The sequence below is a fragment of the Poecile atricapillus genome, chromosome 5, assembly GCF_030490865.1.
Source record: "Poecile atricapillus isolate bPoeAtr1 chromosome 5, bPoeAtr1.hap1, whole genome shotgun sequence".
Taxonomy (NCBI): domain Eukaryota; kingdom Metazoa; phylum Chordata; class Aves; order Passeriformes; family Paridae; genus Poecile; species Poecile atricapillus.
In genome coordinates, this window is record NC_081253.1 from 33,853,154 (window position 1) to 33,872,169 (window position 19,016).

Below are 19,016 nucleotides of genomic sequence, written 5' to 3' on the forward strand. Positions count from 1 at the left end.
CAACATGCCAAGCAACTGGACCAGAATGATGTGATATTAATGAAACATGTCTCTCAGCACAGAGAGCATTAATTCTCTCATTAATTATCCTCATCATCACTGCTAGCTGGTCTTTAAGGATACCTTGTCCCAAATAAGCAGGGAAGAAGGTGCTGAGATGTGCAGATAGTCCAGCTTGTGGAAAAGGGATAAACTTTTCCCTCCTCCATTTGTTTCAACAGAATTGTAGCCATGAATTTCTGAATACACTTATTAGAGAAGAATGTTTTGATCTTTTCCATCTACCCAGTTAAGGATCATTTGTCTCAATCCAAAATATTTTCCATACGGATTTTATGTCTTCTTTCCCTCCCCTGTTCCATGCATTTCCAAGGAGTATGTGCTTCAGTGAAAAAAAACCACAACTTTTCCCAAGGAAAAAAGGTCAGCAGAAATTTACAGTCAATCTTTAAGGCAGTATTTTAAGTTATCAAAGGAAGGAGAGGAAATGTTATCTAACACCTGAACACTGGGAGCTCTGAGTGAGAATCCCACTGCTCCAGGTGAGCTATTTCTTTGTTCCCCCAAAGCAGTGAGACAAACAATCACAAATTTTAAACAAACACAGAAAAATCCTATGGCATTTTCATGCTATTTATGAACTGAGGGAAAATAACACTTTCTCTACTGATCCTAGCAACCCTTCCATAGCATTTTCTCCAGTCTGTTTTTTTATAATATTTTTAAAATATTGTTACTGCTCCTTTTTTCAATGGGAATCATAATTTTCTAACCTTTTAACAACTTACATATAGAAAATATTTTTTTAAAAAATATAATTTGCATCTATAACTAGCATTTTTTTTGCAAATGGTTTTTGTTTGTATTTTTTAGCCTTACATGAAGTTGATGGACATTAGAATGAGTTCCTGTGAAAATGAGGCCACAGCCTTTGCACTTTTCAGTCCACCTTTTCAACAGAGCAGTAGAACAGTTTTCTGTATTTGCATGTCTACTGCATGTGGTTGACACAGGGTTTTTTTTAAGCTTAGTCACACTCATAATTTTTAGCAAAACTTGGTTGGTTTCCTCATTACATGCTAATATTTCAAGAGTGAGGAGGATTGAACTGCCCAGGTCTGACTCAGAATTTTCTATTAATGAGCAAAGGAGTGCATTTCTATCTGTAGCTAAAGAGCAGCAAGGCTGTTATAGCAGGAAACAGATAAACTTTATTGTCACTCTATCTCAGCTTCTCATCTCTGGCAGAGAAAGAGCAGTGAAAAATTTTGGCTAAATTTCATCTTGCGTAGAAGGGCAGAGCTTCTCTTTTAATATGCACAATATCAAATAAAAAAAAAAAATCTATGGGATGAGATTTTTAAACAGATAATACCAAAACCAATAAGGTATTTTTATGAAAAGTCAAAGAAAAAAGATGTTTTTCTGTTACTATTACTAGTTGGTACAAAAATCTGAAAACTTCAAAGACCTCCTGCTTGGCAAGAAAAGATTAGCTTTTGATTACATTTTTTTCTTTGGCACCTTTAATCTGACTTCCAAAGGACGACAGACGTGTATGCTGGAGTTTGTACCTGTCTCTGCTATGTGACTTCTAAATGTATTAAACAATTTCAATCAAATTTCTGTGGGAATCTCCATTCCCTTGAGATTCACAGGCACAAAAGTAAAGAACTGGCATCAGTTCAGTCTTCAAACCAGAAGTCTCTGATAGGACAGTAGATAATTTTTAAAACTCTGCTGTTGGTGACTTCTTGATGAACCCCGTCTCTTCTTGCTGGTGCCGCTGCTGTTGTCAGCTTTTTTTCCCACATGTGCCTATTTTTAACACAGATTTCAATTTTTCAGGAAGAAAATGTGAAAATTGTCCTCATGAATCCCAACATTGCTTCGGTGCAGACCAATGAGACTGGCTTAAAGCAGGCTGATGCTGTCTACTTCCTCCCCATCACTCCCCAGTTTGTCCTTGAGGTCATCAAGGCAGAGCGTCCCGATGGATTAATTCTGGGCATGGGTGGCCAGACTGCTCTCAACTGTGGTGAGCGTGATACAGGTGCCATGGCACCCCATGCAGGCCAAATCATGGCTTTTACCAGGTAACAAGTGAAGTAATAAGGGACAGGACCAGAGGGAATGGCCTCCCGTTGCAGCAGGGGAGGTTTAGATTGGATATTGGGAAAAATGTCTTCACTGAAAGGGTGGTCAGGCATTGGAACAGTCTGGAAGTGCTCAGAAAGTGGTTGTGGCACTTGGGGACATGATTTAATGTGCTGCTAGGTTGACATTGGACTTGTTGAGGTGCTTTCCAACCTGGATGGTTCTGATTCTACCACATGTTCTGCGGATTTTATTTGTGCAGGCATCCAGGCCCCACAGGGGGGGGCAGGTTACTGGGGGAGAGAGGCAGAGATACCAACCATGGGGCAGTGAGTCATTCCTAAGCTGTGAACTTAACATCTAATTGCTGGGTTTGGTACTTCAAAGTAATTAATATGTCCTGCTTTTCATCTTAAATCTTAGTTATCATAGTTGGATTTGGGATATCTTGACCACCTTGAGGCAGAGATCAAAAGGAAAAGTTGCCTTCATATAACTTCTTGCATCAATATTCATCTGTGCTGCTTTGCTCTGTGGTGCAGATGATGGCCAAGCTGTAACTGTAGTATTATCCCAGGTTTCATAGATTTCAGGATGGAAAATTCATCTTATTGTTATGAGTTCTGACAAAAATAATAAAATTAGCTGTGGATGAGGCCAGACAAGTTGTCAGCTAATCAGATATCTTTTGAATACTTTCTCTGTTCTAAATTTTCTAAATTCTTCCCTGTGAGGGTGGTGAGGCCCTGGCACAGGTTGCTCAGAGAAGCTGTGGCTGCCCCATCCCTGGAAGTGTCCAAAGCCAGGTTGGACAGGGCTTGGAACAAACTGGGACAGTGGAAGGTGTCCCTGCTCATGGCAAGGGGATGGAATGAGATGGGCTTTATGGTTTCTTCCAACCCAGACCATTCTGTCCTTCTTTAATTCTATGATTCTTCATCTACCATCAGTCCTCAGAAGTGTGTCTTTGTGTCCTCTGCAGGAGTGGAGCTCTTCAAGCAAGGAGTACTGCAGCAGTATGGTGTGAAGGTCCTTGGTACCTCTGTCGAATCCATCATGGCAACAGAGGATAGGAAGCTTTTTTCTGATAAACTAACTGAGCTAAATGAAAAGATTGCTCCTAGCTTTGCAGTGGAATCGGTAAATCAGATAAATTTGAAGATGTGATTGCTATTACCGTTGCTCATTTGGCTTAGTAAAAATATTTCTCATTTTGTAGAGTGAAAGCTGAATGCAACTGTGGGTGCTGTAGTGTGTACAGCACTCCTCGGTGATTAATGCTGGGTCACCATGACTTAAAATGAGTGAAAGTGGAATTAAGCACTGTGAAAACCTAACCTAATTTACCAATTGACAAGAAAAGTAAATTATATTGGGGTGACTCCTGTGCTGCAGCACAAAAGTGTGTGACATGTAAGGGGTACTTTTCTGAAATTGTATACCAGCCATTTAGAGTTAGGATTCGAGGTCCCCAAAATCAGCAGTATTGAAACCTTTCTTGAGGATGGGAGGATGAAAACGTAAAATTTGGTTTGGTGGAAAGGTCTGTTCAAGTTTGGAGGAAATCAAACAGGTCTTAAACTGGGATGTCTTTAGGAGGGGTTATTTCATGCTGAAGTCTTTGCAGACAGATCATGTAAGGACATCATCTGTGGCAGGTCAGCAAGGAAGCCCACATACAGCCAAGGACAGAAGTCACCTCCTTGAGTTCATGTTCCATTTTCCTGCTGTTTAGCAGAAAAAAGGAATATTATAAAGTGAACTTTCATTTTCAATTTACCTTCAGAGACTTTAGTGTCTTACTGATGGGATTTCCAGTTAACCTTGTAACCAGAGCTGAAGACTTCATTCATCTGAATTGCTATTTCTGAAATGCATTCCCCTCTCCTTCAAGGTTGAAGATGCTCTGAAGGCAGCTGAAAAGATTTGCTACCCTGTCATGATACGTTCTGCCTATGCCCTTGGTGGCCTGGGCTCTGGCCTATGTCCTGATAAGGAAAGTTTGCTGGACCTTGGTACCAAGGTATGTCTGGAACTGAAAACTCAGGGAATAGACCCAAACATCTCATTTTTTTAAATACTATTCTAATGTCATAGACACTGGAAATGTACATACCTTACATTTCATCTTATCTATAAAATGTTGTCCTGGTTAGGAACTGCCCTCTTTTCATAATTCCTGCCCATAGATGATGAAAATGGCTCAGTGACAGATCTTTTGAAATCATGACAAACAAGTCATAATGTGAGCAAGTTTTTCAGCAGTTTTGGTCTGAAAAGAAACATCTTGGCCTATATTCACCTACTTTCAAGAGTGAATGATTATGAACAGCATGAAGGAAGTTGAACCATTTGAAATACTGAGTGATAATGTGGTCAGAAACATGCTGCTTACTCAGGCTCACTCGCGGGCTGCGTTCAGAGGAACCAGAAACTCACCCATAAACCCTGGGAGTGCAGCTCTCTGGCAGGTCTATATCAAAACATTTCTCAGCAGGAAAACCTGATTTTGATCAGCACATTGTGTTTTTTTGAAAAAGTAAGCCTGCTGCCTACCAGCACCCTCAGATTCCTGTCTGCAGGGCTGTTTGTGGTGCTTCATCCTAAGTTGGAAGTCTGGCATTTCTGCTTGTTAAATGTCATCCCATTAATCATGGCTTAATGCTAAAATTGATTTGGATCTCTCTGCAAGGCCTCCTGTCCCTCAGAGAGTCTACAGCACCTCCCAGTTCAGTATTGATATATCAAAATTTACAGTGAAAACCAATTTGGGTCTTGTTGAATGAGCTCAAATTTGGATGCTCATTTTCATGGCCTAGCAGTTATGAAGATGATCTGTAATAATTGATAATTGGCTTTTCAGGCACTGGACTGAGCAGTTTATAATTCAGATAACTGAACTCTGGGTGTTTGGTAGCACAGCTGGTTCAGGTAACCTGGCCTTGAGGTTGTGTCTCCCGAGTCTGCTCATTGAGCGAGAGAAGGCACCAGATACAGGAGCATCCAGGACTGGTCTGCAGGAGTGCTTAGGAGTTCCTGCTACATCCCCTCCAAGTCAGTGCCTGCTTAGGCCAGGTGTGAATTGCCATTCCTCAAACTTTTTTTCTTTTTTTCTGTGTGATTTTGGCAACTGAGCTAAGGGCAACATTTAAGTAACAGCTTGAGTTAATGACAGATGGGACCAGACTGAAGACCCAATTCATGGGCAGCATTATAACAAGAAGCTTTGCTAGAGGATGGATTGATAATGTGCCCATCACTTTCTAGGGTTTTAAGAGAGTATTGATTAATGTTTTCTATCTGCTAATATTAAGGCCATGTCTTCGCTTAGATTATGCTCATTTACCAACAAACTGTATTTTTCATTTTTGCCTCATGTGCTGAGGAATACTTTCAAGATTAGTTTAAGAATAAATCATCACCCTTGCCTCTGGTTAGTATGCCAATGACAAGCAGCATTATTAATGCTATTAATTACATAGTGTTTGCTGGCACCTACACTGCCATCGCTCCCTCATTTTGCTTTTTGCAGCATTCTCCTATTGAAGTCCTTGGGGCTGCCCACATAAAAACATGTCTGTTGCATGACTGAAGCCTTAGATGTTTTTATAATCCTATTTGTTACTTATATACTCTTGCAAGCATGCATGCCTAACCCTTTTTTCACCTCATCATATCACATAAAAATTTTCAAACAGGGAGGAAGGAAGGAAGGAAGGAAGGAAGGAAGGAAGGAAGGAAGGAAGGAAGGAAGGAAGGAAGGAAGGAAGGAAGGAAGGAAGGAAGGAAGGAAGGAAGGAAGGAAGGAAGGAAGGAAGGAAGGAAGGAAGGAAGGAAGGAAGGAAGGAAGGAAGGAAGGAAGGAAGGAAGGAAGGAAGGAAGGAAGGAAGGAAGGAAGGAAGGAAGGAAGGAAGGAAGGAAGGAAGGAAGGAAGGAAGGAAGGAAGGAAGGAAGGAAGGAAGGAAGGAAGGAAGGAAGGAAGGAAGGAAGGAAGGAAGGAAGGAAGGAAGGAAGGAAGGAAGGAAGGAAGGAAGGAAGGAAGGAAGGAAGGAAGGAAGGAAGGAAGGAAGGAAGTGTGCTTGTTATCAGTCTTAAATATGGTGCAATATGGTCTAATAAGGGGTTTGGTGATGTTTTTTTGGGGGGTCTTGTGGCGTTCTTTTGGTGTTTATTTCCCATAACCTATTCCCAGGCATTTGCAATGACTAACCAAATTCTGGTGGAAAAGTCAGTTGTTGGCTGGAAGGAGATAGAGTATGAAGTTGTGAGAGATGCTGCTGATAACTGTATTGCTGTCTGCAACATGGAAAACATCGATGCCATGGGAGTCCACACAGGTAGGCTTGGGCACAGGGTGGCTCAGTGACTTTTTTTATGCGGTGTCTTTCAGCCTGGTGTTGTTGACAGAGCTTTGTGATTGATGAAGTGGGCTAGAAAAATACTATTCAGGCCCTGAGTACAGACAGATAGGGTGTGAAACAAACTAAACCTACACCTGTGGGCTTCTGGCTATCTGTGCTTTTCATCAGCTGTGCATGCACAAATTGTAATCTCAGCTAATGTCATTACTAGTGGTGGTTTAGCAAAGACAGGGACTTGTGTGGCCACAATTTACTGCTGCTGAGTTGCTTCTCATTTTCCTTCTCTGCTACCTTGTGACAAACAGGAGATTCTGTTGTAGTGGCTCCAAGCCAGACACTTAATAATGAGGAGTTTCAGATGCTGAGGGATCGTGCCATCAAAGTTGTCCGACATTTGGGCATTGTGGGAGAGTGTAATGTCCAGTTTGCTCTGCATCCAACTTCCCTGGAGTACTACATCATTGAAGTTAATGCCAGACTCTCGAGAAGTTCAGCTTTGGCCTCCAAGGCCACAGGGTAAGATTACTTTAAAAAACTAAAATGTTCCAGAGCAAACAAATGAACAAACAAAAAATTGAGCAGAGCAGAACAGGAAGAGAGAAGAAGGGATTTGGGATGTATTATTTAAATAAGTAGGTGACAGCTACAAGGAAAAAGAGTTCTGGTGTCTGTCTTCCACGTAGTTAAAACATGGAGCTGTAGCCCTCATTTTCATCAAGGAGGACTGAAGCTGGCTGTTAGAGAGAATTCTGGAGCAGTCAGGTCAGTAAGGTACAGATTTCTGCGTGGGAAGCTTCTAAGAACAGCTCTTGTCAGCATCTGTTAGGTTTGACCCTTGGAGAGCTGGTCCTGCTGGGAGATGGAGGGTGGGGTTAGTGAGCCCTCCAGGTCATTCCAGCCTGCTGATGCTGTTACTACAAATGGAAAAACTCCCAGGAGGCACGTGTGTGGGAGCCTAATCCTTACAAAGCACATCCACTGTATCCATATGTTGGCTGCAAATCATCTCTGGGACCCAGAGGGCACAGTTATTAATGAGCTGTCTGTCAGATTGATGCAAATGGCATTGCTAGCTGCCTTTGTTTTGTTGGCTAATCATAAACAAATCAAGATAAGGATAGTCAAAGCAGGCTGCTTAAAAATTGGCTTCTTAATTGCACTTTGCAGATGCTGTTGAGAGGCACAAATTAATCTCTAATTTGCAGTTCTCATCAACTCTTATGGTTATTTAAGAGCCATAGCAGGCTGGAGACGAGCCATTTTGTTGGACAGTGGGTGTTTGATTGTTTTCTTTTTGGATGACAGACTTGCAGCTAAACATATCTGTTAAGAGTGGGCTCACTGTGGTTGTGACAGCTACTGAAAGGGGTGGATAATAAAGCAAGTCCCAGAGCTAGGGAGGTAGCTCTGCAAGGAGTTGAGGTGGGAGACTGGGTGTGTCCTGGTGTGCTTGAGCACAGGAGCTTCCCATTGTGTTGAGGAGGAACGATCACCTCCCCTCTGTTTAACTGGATCCACTCCTGGGATTTGCAAACCCCGAGTTCTTTCCACTCTCCTGTGCCCTACTTCTCCTTTATGACAGGTATCCACTGGCATTCATCGCTGCCAAAATTGCCTTGGGGATTCCCTTGCCAGAAATCAAGAATGTGGTGACAGGAGAAACCTGTGCTTGCTTTGAGCCCAGCCTGGATTACGTCGTGACCAAGATACCCCGCTGGGATCTGGACCGCTTCCAGCACACCTCCAGCCGCATTGGGAGCTCCATGAAGAGCGTGGGAGAGGTGAGTGCAAGACCCTCACCTTCCATTCCACTACCTGGGAAAGACATTTCTCTCACTTGGAAACCCTCAGAACGTCAGTCTTCAAGGACCTAATGTGAAAATATATATTAAGCTGAAATGATCTTTATCCAGTAGGATAATTAATGGAAATTGGTAAGAACTCTGTGATGCTGAATATCACAGTGTGGATTCATAAATGGTTTGATTCCTAAAGGAAGAGATCACTATGGATCACCTGGGGTTGACTTCGTTCTTAACACTCACTCCAGGGCTCTCAGAGTTACTTTTCAGTTTGAGGTTCTGTAGTGTTGGTTAATTACACTATAATTTCACCAGTAGGAGTGTGTTAAGATTTTTAGCGGTGCCCATGAGCCACAGCTTTCAGTTCTTCCCAAGTTATTTGTCCTCTCTGTTAAAACCATGAGCCAGTTCTCAGCTTATTTCTTCCAAATCCAAACACAAATTGTCATCTTGCTCTCAAGTTTTGATTTCTTTTAGAGATGAAGTCTCTTACATCAGATTTTGAGATGTCTGGACAGTAACAGTATTTTCAGACCATGTTTTAAGAAGGGGGTAATGAAGCAAAATTGAGAAATTACCCACTTAATTAGTTAATTGCATATCAGCTACCAAAGCAAAATAATTATATTTGTGTATTTTTTCAGTTGCCTTTTCAAATAGCTATTTTATTAAATTATTTTGTCATGCAAGATGTTCCTAATATCATTGTTGTCATTGAACAAGAAGCCTTCATCAGAACTGGAAAGATTAATTAGAATTTGATCATCCATTGGCAGTTTTGGTTTTTAATGGTAATGAGGTGGGCTTTTTTGTTTTCAGTGAGATGATTCTTCCTGATATGAACCCTCTCTGCTTAGGGGTTTTGGGAGCATTCTGTAGAACTGGAGTTCCTAAATACAGTTGCACCATCGGCTGTGGAACTTCCTGGCCATACACATTTGCAGAAGGAGAGGTTGAGTCCTTCCAGAGTTCATATGTCACAGAAGTGCCTCAGCCTGTGTCCTTTTCCAGGCAGGATGCTGGGTAAAGGCAGAACAGAGACACAGGGAGAGTCAGTGCTCTGAGAGTGCAGGTGAGCTGAAGCAGGGATGGAGAAGCCCAAGGGATGCAGTTTGCACCTGGTGGGGGTACAGAGCAGGAAGGTTAATCTGCAAGACCTGTGGGTAGGAGACACAGTCTTTGAAGCAAAGAGTTTCTTGCCACTGTCTTCCTATTAGTATGGCACAGTCATCTCCCAAGGCCTGAACTTGAAGCCAGATCGCAGCACCCACTGCATTTTTATTAATTGAACAGTCTGGTCTGGCTCTTTCTGAGCTCTGTTGTGCTGGGCAGTGGGCCTGGAGCTGTGAGAACAGAGAAAGCGATTTTATTTTTTCTTTTGACATTTTTCAGCATTGTGTTTGAGAAGATTTTTATGCTGTTGAGGTCTCACTGCACCGGAAAATAAAAATGTAAAAGTTTGAGAAAGGGCTCTGTTACCTCACAGATTTCTAGACAGAAAGGCTTGTTTTCTTATTAGATATGGTGTCAAGACTGAAGGAAGGAAACCCCAGTGCTGCTACACCAAGTTGGAGTAATCATTTAAGAGAAGCCTCACAGGGGAGAGATACTGTTAAATGTAATTTAAAGGAAGAGGAGCAGATTTCTCCTGAACCTTAAAACCCACACAGTGAGTTTCTATCTCTAACAGGCTAAACAGAAATATTCTTTTATATTACTATACCCATGTGGTTCCATAATGTTTCCCTCCACCAGAGCTCTTCCCTCAAAGCAGTTTCCAGAGGAGAGCAGCATCCTCCTGTGTGTTAATAGACATGGAGGTGGAAACCAAAAGCAGTCACTTGTCCAGAACCCCCCATGAGCAGAGGCAGATCCAGAAGCTACCAAGGCTCAGTCAGCTGCACCTTACAGCCAGCAGGACTATTTTAGGGAAGAGTCCAAGGGCTGCCATCTCTCTGTGGCTGGGATTCTCCCTGTTCTGTCACTCAGGGCACAGCCAGGCTCGGCTCACCGTGGCTCACGTGGGTGTGCTCTCCCTCACAGGTCATGGCCATCGGACGCACCTTTGAAGAGAGCTTCCAAAAGGCCCTGAGGATGTGCCACCCCTCAGTAGATGGCTTTGTTTCACATCTGCCTATGAATAAAGCCTGGCCAGCCATTGTGGATCTCCAGAAGGAGCTCTCTGAGCCATCCAGCACTCGGATATACGCAATAGCCAAGGTAACAAAAGAGAGCAAGACCTTGAACTACGCCCCTTGAGTTGGAGCTGCCAGGTTGGGTCAACTGAGGTGACAAAGGCTGAATATTCTTCATTCTCTTGCTTTCCTGTCAAGCTCACTGGGAGTGCTTTGAGTAGGATTCTTGCTTATGCTCTCTGCATCTTTCATGTTCAGGCAATGCTTTTGCCTTTTGGTGGTACAATCTTAGCCTGTGCTCGTTGCCTTTCAGCATCAGGTGCATTCTGGTGTCCTGCTACTTTAGTTTGTAGCTGAGTGCTGGTGGACACCTGGATTCCTCTCCTGTGAGATTATATTTGTCTGCTAAACATGGGCTAGTGCTCAGCCCTGATTTACACTGGTGTGAGTGCCAGTCAAAACTGGTCAGTTTTGCAGCTTACAAAGGAATAAATGAAGATCCTTTTGAGAACTGAAACACAAAGGATGATAAAGAATGGCAAGCTGCAGTGTGTGAGAGCACTGTCTGCTAGCAATGGATGCACTGGTATGGACTTTAAACAAAAAGAACTGCACAACTGTGTTAAATTTCACAGACAAGAAATCCCCTGTTCTTCAGAACTGGCTTGGCTTCCTGTTGCATCCTTTTGACTCCTCTCTGTCACACTGGTCAAATCACTTCATCCTTGAAGGTGTCTGTGTAACAGGGAGTGTTATTGTAAGGGGACTAGGGTGCGAATTTATTTCTTCCTTCATGTTCTCAGTGTTTGCCTGTGCATATCATGTGGTAAATGTGGGGTTACTTTAGAAGGTAGGTGCAATTTCACACTTTGGTTTTGCTGCAGGTAACATGTCCATCTGTCCATACCCTCTATGAAGAGTAGGGCACAGCTGTCTTATACACTCCTGCTTACCTGTTGGCTTGATTTTTTTTAAGATTGCAAACCTTCCTGGCAGGGAATGCCCAATTACTCTTTTTTGTGCCCCTGATTTTGTGTGGTGGAGTCTTTCAGCCCTTTGTGCTCTTGTGTAGGTACGTCTCCACCTGAGTGAGGAGCTGAGCCTGTGCTGTGTTAGTTAAAAGGTTTTCACGTAGCTACTCCTCTTATGAATGGCCTGAAGAAAAATCACAAAATGTTTTATAAATGTGTGCCTTGTCCAGCTGTTCTCTCTTGCTTTTCAAGCTGGGGAAGTGCATGTCTTCATCCTTCAGCAGCTGTGTATGGTCTTTATTACAGCCTTTTTCTTGTGCCTGAGAGAAAAATCTTACTTCTCGAGTCTCTGAGTGGTTCAGAGAGATTTTATGAAAGATTTAAATTAGCCCCATGTTAGCACAGGGAATCTGGGGAGATGAAGGTGAGTTTGGGTGCCACTGAACACTGGGTATTCCCAGCTGCTACTGTTTTCACTGGGATCTGGTGGAAAAAGCAAGAACAAACTCTTAGTCCCTCCTTGTAAAGAGTTGCCTCTGCCCACCACAGTGCTGGGTGGGAGTGCTGCAAGGATGGAACAGGGGGAATAATCCCCTGATGATGCTCAGGTTGTGTCAGGTGTTTTCTGCTCCTCTTAAGGCTGTGCACAAGTGGCCCCAGAAGGCTCAGGCTGTGGAGTTGATGCACTCTGTTTCACACCAGGGCCCTGGTCTCCCAGCTGGCCACACTACAGATGTGTAGTTTGCACTTGTGTTGCTGTCCATAGGCAGCTAAATACTTCTTCAGGTGAGGAGCCAGCATGGAACTGAAGGAGCAAGGGTGCTGGCCTTAGAGCAAGCTCTCTTGCTTGGCGTGGAGGCCAGGCTCGTTCCATAGCTCTTGGTGTGAAGGTGAAACCCCTTGGCTTTCCAGTGTGGAGCAGTCCCTCATGGGAAGGATGCTTTTGGAGTTGAGCAGGGCTCTAAAGTCACACTGTCCTGCTGTGTCACTCTCCTCCTTCTTCCATGGTGTGTTTTGGCTGTTCTCCTTCACTCAGGTTTAAACAGATGAAAGCCACTGGAGTTCAGGGCCTCCCTGAACAAATTCTACACGATTGCCTGGAAACCTGATTTGCCCCTGGAGTGTGGTGATAGGGAGCAAGAAATGTCTGCAAAATCATTCTTCTCTCCCAGTCTCCAGATCTATGCAACAGGGATGAAGATGGTTGATTTTCTCTGCCCCTTCCCCTGATAAATGAGTGGAAGAGATATTTTTTGTTTTTAGTTTCCTTTGAAGATCCCTAGTATTTTTTAATAAAGTGTTCTAACCAGCTTTAGAGTATGTGGTCATGCTGCCTGTGTGTGTATGTGTGGCTCAGTGACCACTGACTGAGAACTGGAGATCCTGAAGATCTCAAGTCTGCCTGTGTTTTTTAAAAATAGATGGACAGAAAAAAAAAGACCTGCTCACATCCCACTGATGTGGCAACGTGAACTCACCCTCCAAGCACTCAAGAATCAGGATGGGAAGGACCCCTTAGCAGTTGTCTCATACCAGTAGTGTACCCAGAAATGTCTGAGAAGCCCAACTTGCTCACTGCCAGTGCTCAGGGACTGCTGTGGGGGAATAATGCTGGGGTGCAGTGGACCAAGCTCATTCCTGGATCAATTCTGGAATTTTCTTCAAACAAATCCATTGCTCTGGATTTGTTCCAGAGATGCTGCCCTGCAAGAAAACAATTAAGCATGGTAAGAAATTAATGAGCCTGATTACTTTAGCTCAGCAAAGATACCGTGCTGGCATTATCATTATGGTTGATTATAGTTGCTTTGTCAGGAGAGTTGTAACTGTGCACCACTGGTGAGACCCAAGAAATTGCATTGATAGAAAATACATCATACTGAGGGCTCTCTGAGGTGCTGGGTTGTTTTTTTTAAATATTATGATGTTTTGTAACCCATTGTTTTATGAATAATATCTCTGTGGGGTTCCTTTTTACCCCATGGCTGTAAATAATTGATTAAAAAAAAACCCAAACCCATCAGCAACCCCAGCAAGAAAGAAGGGAAATTTGAATGGTCTTGAGATTATCTTGAGGATGAGTGAGAGATGTTAGAGCTATACTTAGCAAGCATCACCCAGGACCTGACTTTCCCTTGCTTCAGATGTAATGCAAGGCCACATGCTTTGATTCAGCCCTGTATTTCAAGGGTATATCAAGATTTATGCTCCAAAGCAAAATGTTCCTTCACAGCTGAGAATCCAGAGCTTCCTGTTTTACATTTTCAGCTAGGGCTGGCAGTGGGCCTGAGATTTAGGCAACTTGAGTGGTAAGAGGTGCAGATGGAGCATTGGCCACTGCAGCCTGGATGTGGCTCCCTGTGGCTGAGCACGTTCTCAGTGGCCACCCAGCCTTGTTGTCATCAGCTTGTCTGGCTGCTGGCTCTGTGAAAAGCAAATCACTTCTCCCACTGAAACAGGAGCCAGCTTTTGGAGCACAGGGAGAAGTGGCTGGTGCCTCCCTGCACTCCTCATGGGGCACAGTTCCTGCTGCTGCAAGGAGACAGGGTCAGGAGGTAGATGAACATTTGATTTGTACAGCTTGGTCTACAAAACTTCTTTTCTTTATGCTGTATCCTTGCTGCTACCTGTTTGCAGACTGGATCTGTATTTGTGCAGTGTGTGTTAAAGGGGCTGTTTGGTGCTGTCCTGTTTTTTGGCAGGCCTTGGATAACGAAGTCCCCGTGGATGTCATTCACAAACTCACAGCCATTGACAAGTGGTTCCTGTATAAGATGCGCAGCATTGTGAACATGGAGAAGATCCTAAAGGATGTGAACAGGTAAAAAAGCCTTGTCCTAGGACACAACAATTCTTCTGGGAATCCTGCTCAGAAACCTATGGTAAGCACAGATGCATTTAAAGCTGAGAATTCAACTCCTTGGAATAAACAGCGTTGTGTTAAAACCCAGTTGAGTGTCTCAGTCAGCAGAAATTTTTTGAGCATACTCTTTTTGGTATAATAACTCCTTAGATTATGGAAGTTATGGTTTATTTTGGAAAATCCTCACTATCTCTGAGACTAAGACTGGGACTGTGGATGATCTGTGATGAGCAACTCATGAACCTAGGACAGAGTTACTTCTCAAACTCAATGCTGGACTTGTCCTGACTTACTGCACCTGAGGGTCACATACACTGCATTCTATTTCCAGCCTGGACTACTGATTTTTAAGTTTTCTGCTTTGCTGTGATTGTGCAGTATATGTGAATATTGTTTTTGTACCACACTTTCAAACATCTATGGCTCCAGAAATATTTAAATATAAATCTTCATCCTTCAAGAAAAATGACCATGTAAAAGCCAACAGGAAAGATAGCAGTAAATTAGAGGAGTGGGCTATATTTCAGTTCAGACTCTTGCTGACTTGAGCTTTCCTGTGGTGTTTTACGAGGCTGGGAGAGGCTCCTTGCTGAGTTATTGGCCGAGTGTTGCTGGATTTGCTGCCTCTGGTAGCACAGGTGTCACCACACGATGGCACTGGGAGTGCAGTGAGCTCTGAGCCACTCTTGGTTCACCTGTGCTATCCCTGCTTTTTGAGCAGCTGCGTGTTTTCATTGAGCAGCTCTCGCTCTCCCTTGCAGCCGGAACAACCGGGAGCTGGAGCTGAGCAAAAATAAATGTGGAGAGAGATGTGGAAGAGAAGGGGTAGCTTGATTATTTGTAGAGGTCTGTTGTTTGGCTGCAGAAGTTTTTGTCCTCTAACACCTATGTCACATTGCACTGGAGCCTCTTAAATGTGCAGCTCCTGAGCAAAAACAAACCACCCCAATATATCCAGGATCAGTTTGAGCTTGTTGGAGTGGGATGCTCTGGAATGAGGCCCCAGAGGCTGGCTGAATCCTCAGCTGGTGTAAATCCAGGATCACTCCACAGAGGTTGATCTGCCTGAACCCTCCTGTATGGCTGAGGTTGCTTTCCCTTTCCCTGCCATGGGTGACAGATGATTTTATGAGCAGTGATCAGTAGCTGGTAGCACCCTACAGGGTTTTTCATCCTTGTGGTGCCCAGGCAGACTGCTGTACAGAGCCCTCACACACTACCCAGCCTTGCATTTCTTTCAGACACAAGCAAGTTGTGTCCCTTGGAAGTGGATTCTTGCAGTTGAAATCAGATCGTGGGTGGTATCATAGAATCACAGAATGGTTTGAGTTGGAAGGGTTCTTAAAGAACATCTAGTTCTAACCCCCTGCCATGGGCAGAGACACCTTCTGCTAGTCCAGGTTCCTCCAAGTCCTGGGAAACCTGGTCTTGGACACTTCCAGGGATCCAGGGGCAGCCACAGCTTCTCTGTGCCAGGCCTTCTCCACCTTCACAGGGAAGAATTTTTTCTTAATAGCTAATCTAAACATTCTCTCTGTCAGTGTGAACCTGTTCCCCCTCGTCCCCCTTTTCACTGGTCCTAAAATCATGAGCCAGACACAGGTGATAAAAGGAGTGACCTTTGTAAGGATCCTTAGGTGCACAATTCACCAGATGGAAAACACCAAAGATGCTCACATAGCAAAATGCATATACAATTTTTATGTTTATCAAATTATCCTATCTGACAAGAATCCCCAATTAGAGACATAAGTGGTGAGGTTATTCCCCCCTGGTTCAACCCTCTTTGAATTCCCCCTCTTTTGGATAGGAACTAAACTTTGTTTATGAAAATGTGTCTCAGAGAGCTGGTTTCAACTATGGCTTTTCAGAGGATCTAATCCTAAATGTGCACAGCTTGGAGCCACTGGGGAATTTATTTTGTCTTTCTGTCTAACAGAGTAGGTAAAATGCTAGCTACAAATACTACAATAGGCTACAGAGTTACAAATATATGTGTAAAGAGTATAGAAAATATATAACAGAAAAAAAAGGGCAAAATTCAATTTGGCATCACTGTCACTCCTTGCTCTGTAAAACAGTCTCTCTCCATCTTTCTTGTTGGCTCCCTTCAGGTATTGTAAAGCTGCAGTTAGGTCACCCCAAAGCCTTCTATTTTCCAGACTGAACATATAAATTATTTTACCTTCATTCACTTACCAGTGCAGATTTCCACTCCACTATAATTGCTCACAATTTTGCAACAAAACTGTCTTACCTCCCAGCCAGCACTGGAGGGAGGGGATGGACTGTGCAGCTGCATTGCATTGAAGGCAGAAAGGGAAAGAGCCAGGGAAAAACACTTGGGGCTTGAAGTAAGAGGCTAGTCCAGTGAGCCACATCAGGAAACATATCTGTGCCATAGCCAAGGGAAAGCTAATTGAGTGATGCAGATGAGACTTGGCACACGTGTGCTCTTCCTGCAGCCAGCTGTTTCCAGTCCCCAGCATGCCTGGCATGAGTTCTACCTGTGCTACAGGCTAATTTCCAATTGAAAAGAATAAGAGGTGATGCCATCATTGCTTTAAATCTTTCTGTTGTTAGAGTATGGTTAGCAGAACCAGAAGTGGTTGCCCTGTTCCAGGCATTGTTGCTGGTTGGGGGCTGTTTGGATGGATCCAGCCCTTCCTTTCTGTCTCTGTGTTGGTTTGGAGGTTCCTTGCAGTCAGGTTTTGGATGCAGTTGGAGTGACAAGAGTCTTGATTTGGGCCCTGCAGAGCTGTTGCAGAGACTGGTGACAAGGAGATGCTCTCTGCCAAGAGGAAATCAAGAGCTAGAGTGAGTGGGTGTGACAGGCAGGTGGGGAAGGGGGATCAGAGGCAGGGGGAGAGCAGTTTTGGAAGTTTTGCTTTGAGAGCAGTTCAGGAAGGAGCTCTCACCCAGCACATGCTGCCTGGCATCCCTGCCATGTGCAGCGATTTGGGGATGAGCAGGAGGTCTCACTGATGGATGGAACGGATCTGCTCGCACAAGTGAAGGGCTGAGAGGGATAATGCAATGCTGAGGGAAAAACTTTCTGCCAGATAAGTGTTTGTGCACTGTCTGTGGTGTACAGGCAAGGACAGCCATTTGCAGGGCCAGCAGGGACTGGGAAGAGCACCCTCTGCCCCATTTACCTTTGTCCCACTCAACTTTTTCCTAAAGAACATTGGACCTGGTGCTGGGTGGGACTGTGCAGCTTTGTCACACTGCAGCAGTGGCTCCATTTGACTCTTCCTCTGGGCCCTCTAGGATGGAGTAGAAGTTGTTTAAGATATGTGATGTGCCTGCAGGAAAGCAAATGGCCTGAGTTGAATTGGGAGAAGAAAGCCATTTTGAGTGTACTTGTGAGAATAACAAGTAATATCACAGACACGTCAAACACGTGCCTCTGTTGTTTCTCCTATGACCTCATGTATTTTTTATTTTGGAAACTTACATTTGAGGAGGTTTTTGTTGTTGTCTAACCAATTACCTTTATACCTGGGCTGTAATTGTAAATTCAACCTTCCCCACCACGCACATGCGCATAAATAAATAAAGCCACTTGTACTCACTCACATGGAAAGTGCACACACCATCCCATGCTGTCAGTCCATGAATAGGTGATGGTGTAAGAAGCAGTGGCAGTGCAAAAGGATGTGCTATAACCTGGGAATTATTTCCCTGGATTTGGCCTTGCCAGTCCCATGAGTGAAGAAGGGCCTGGAGAGACCCTGCTGGCAGCTCATGGGGGAGGTGGGAGCTTGGACAGACCATGTCCAGCTGTCTGAGGCAGCAAGGAGTGAGATGTCACTTTTAGGCCAGGAAAGCCATGGAGCCACTACTGAGCACGTCAGATTTGAAGCAGGGTCCAGTGATACCAGGAATCCTCAGGAGGACAGCTGAAACCCAGCCTTAGAAGTAACATCTAAGGCATTCTTGACTAGGCCTAGGTGCAAGGGAAAACCTCTTTTGGAAATTACATCTGTTCTTTGGCTGTTTGTACTGAAGATTTGTTTGTATGCAGCCATGATTATTTTTATTTCCTCCTGATTTTGGGATCTCTGAAAACAGTGGCTGTATGCAAGGAGAATGTACAACAAACATGATTAAAGAGAGGTAAAGAGGTAGGCAGCTATGGTGAAATCATCACTTAGGCCCAAGTGACATGGGGACAAAATCCTTCTAAAAATCAATAGGATTTGTGTTCCTAAGTCACTTAGGTATCTCTGTAGCAATGGAACCTGCAATTGATTATATTTGCCATTACTTGAGAGCTCATAGGGGTGGGGGAACAGTAGAGGTAGCAGGGTGAGTTTCACTGCTGGAGAAAATCCGAGTAAAACCCAGGAAAGCCATCTTGCAGCAGGCAGAAATGTGAGTATACTGCTCAAAGAGGATCATTTCAATATTGATTAAAGGCTGTAAAGTAGAGTTCAGCTGAGGAAAGAGGAGCATAATAAACCACCATTGTGAAGAGCAAAGCACAGAGATGGTGAGCTTGTCCAAAGTCTGAAGGACAGTCTGGCAGTGCAGCGACCTGAACTCTGTCACCTGAAATCTCAACTCCTTAAATTAACCTTAATTGAAACAGCAGGTCATCTTTTTGGCAGATACTGAACCAGCCAGCCTGCTAACAGTGGGAAATGATGACACCAATCATATTTTGATAATTTTATACTTTGGAGCTTTGTTTTGGAGGAAAGTATGTGAGAAAACACCTCCTGGCCTGTTGTGTGCTTGGAAGGAGTAAGTGCAGCCCTGGCTATCACTCTTGCCATTCCCAA

General features: G+C 43.8%; 1 protein-coding gene across 1 annotated transcript in view; it reads left to right on the top strand.

The window, feature by feature from the left end:
• CPS1 (carbamoyl-phosphate synthase 1) overlaps positions 1 to 19,016 on the top strand; it is an 88,821-nt gene that overhangs the window by 28,001 nt on the left and 41,804 nt on the right. The window contains exons 14-21 of the mRNA XM_058839473.1: positions 1,849 to 2,038; positions 3,080 to 3,237; positions 3,992 to 4,120; positions 6,290 to 6,434; positions 6,764 to 6,974; positions 8,041 to 8,239; positions 10,304 to 10,480; positions 14,069 to 14,187. Of these exons, the coding sequence (XP_058695456.1) occupies positions 1,849 to 2,038; positions 3,080 to 3,237; positions 3,992 to 4,120; positions 6,290 to 6,434; positions 6,764 to 6,974; positions 8,041 to 8,239; positions 10,304 to 10,480; positions 14,069 to 14,187 (1,328 nt within the window). The remainder of the gene's footprint in view (positions 1 to 1,848; positions 2,039 to 3,079; positions 3,238 to 3,991; positions 4,121 to 6,289; positions 6,435 to 6,763; positions 6,975 to 8,040; positions 8,240 to 10,303; positions 10,481 to 14,068; positions 14,188 to 19,016) is intronic.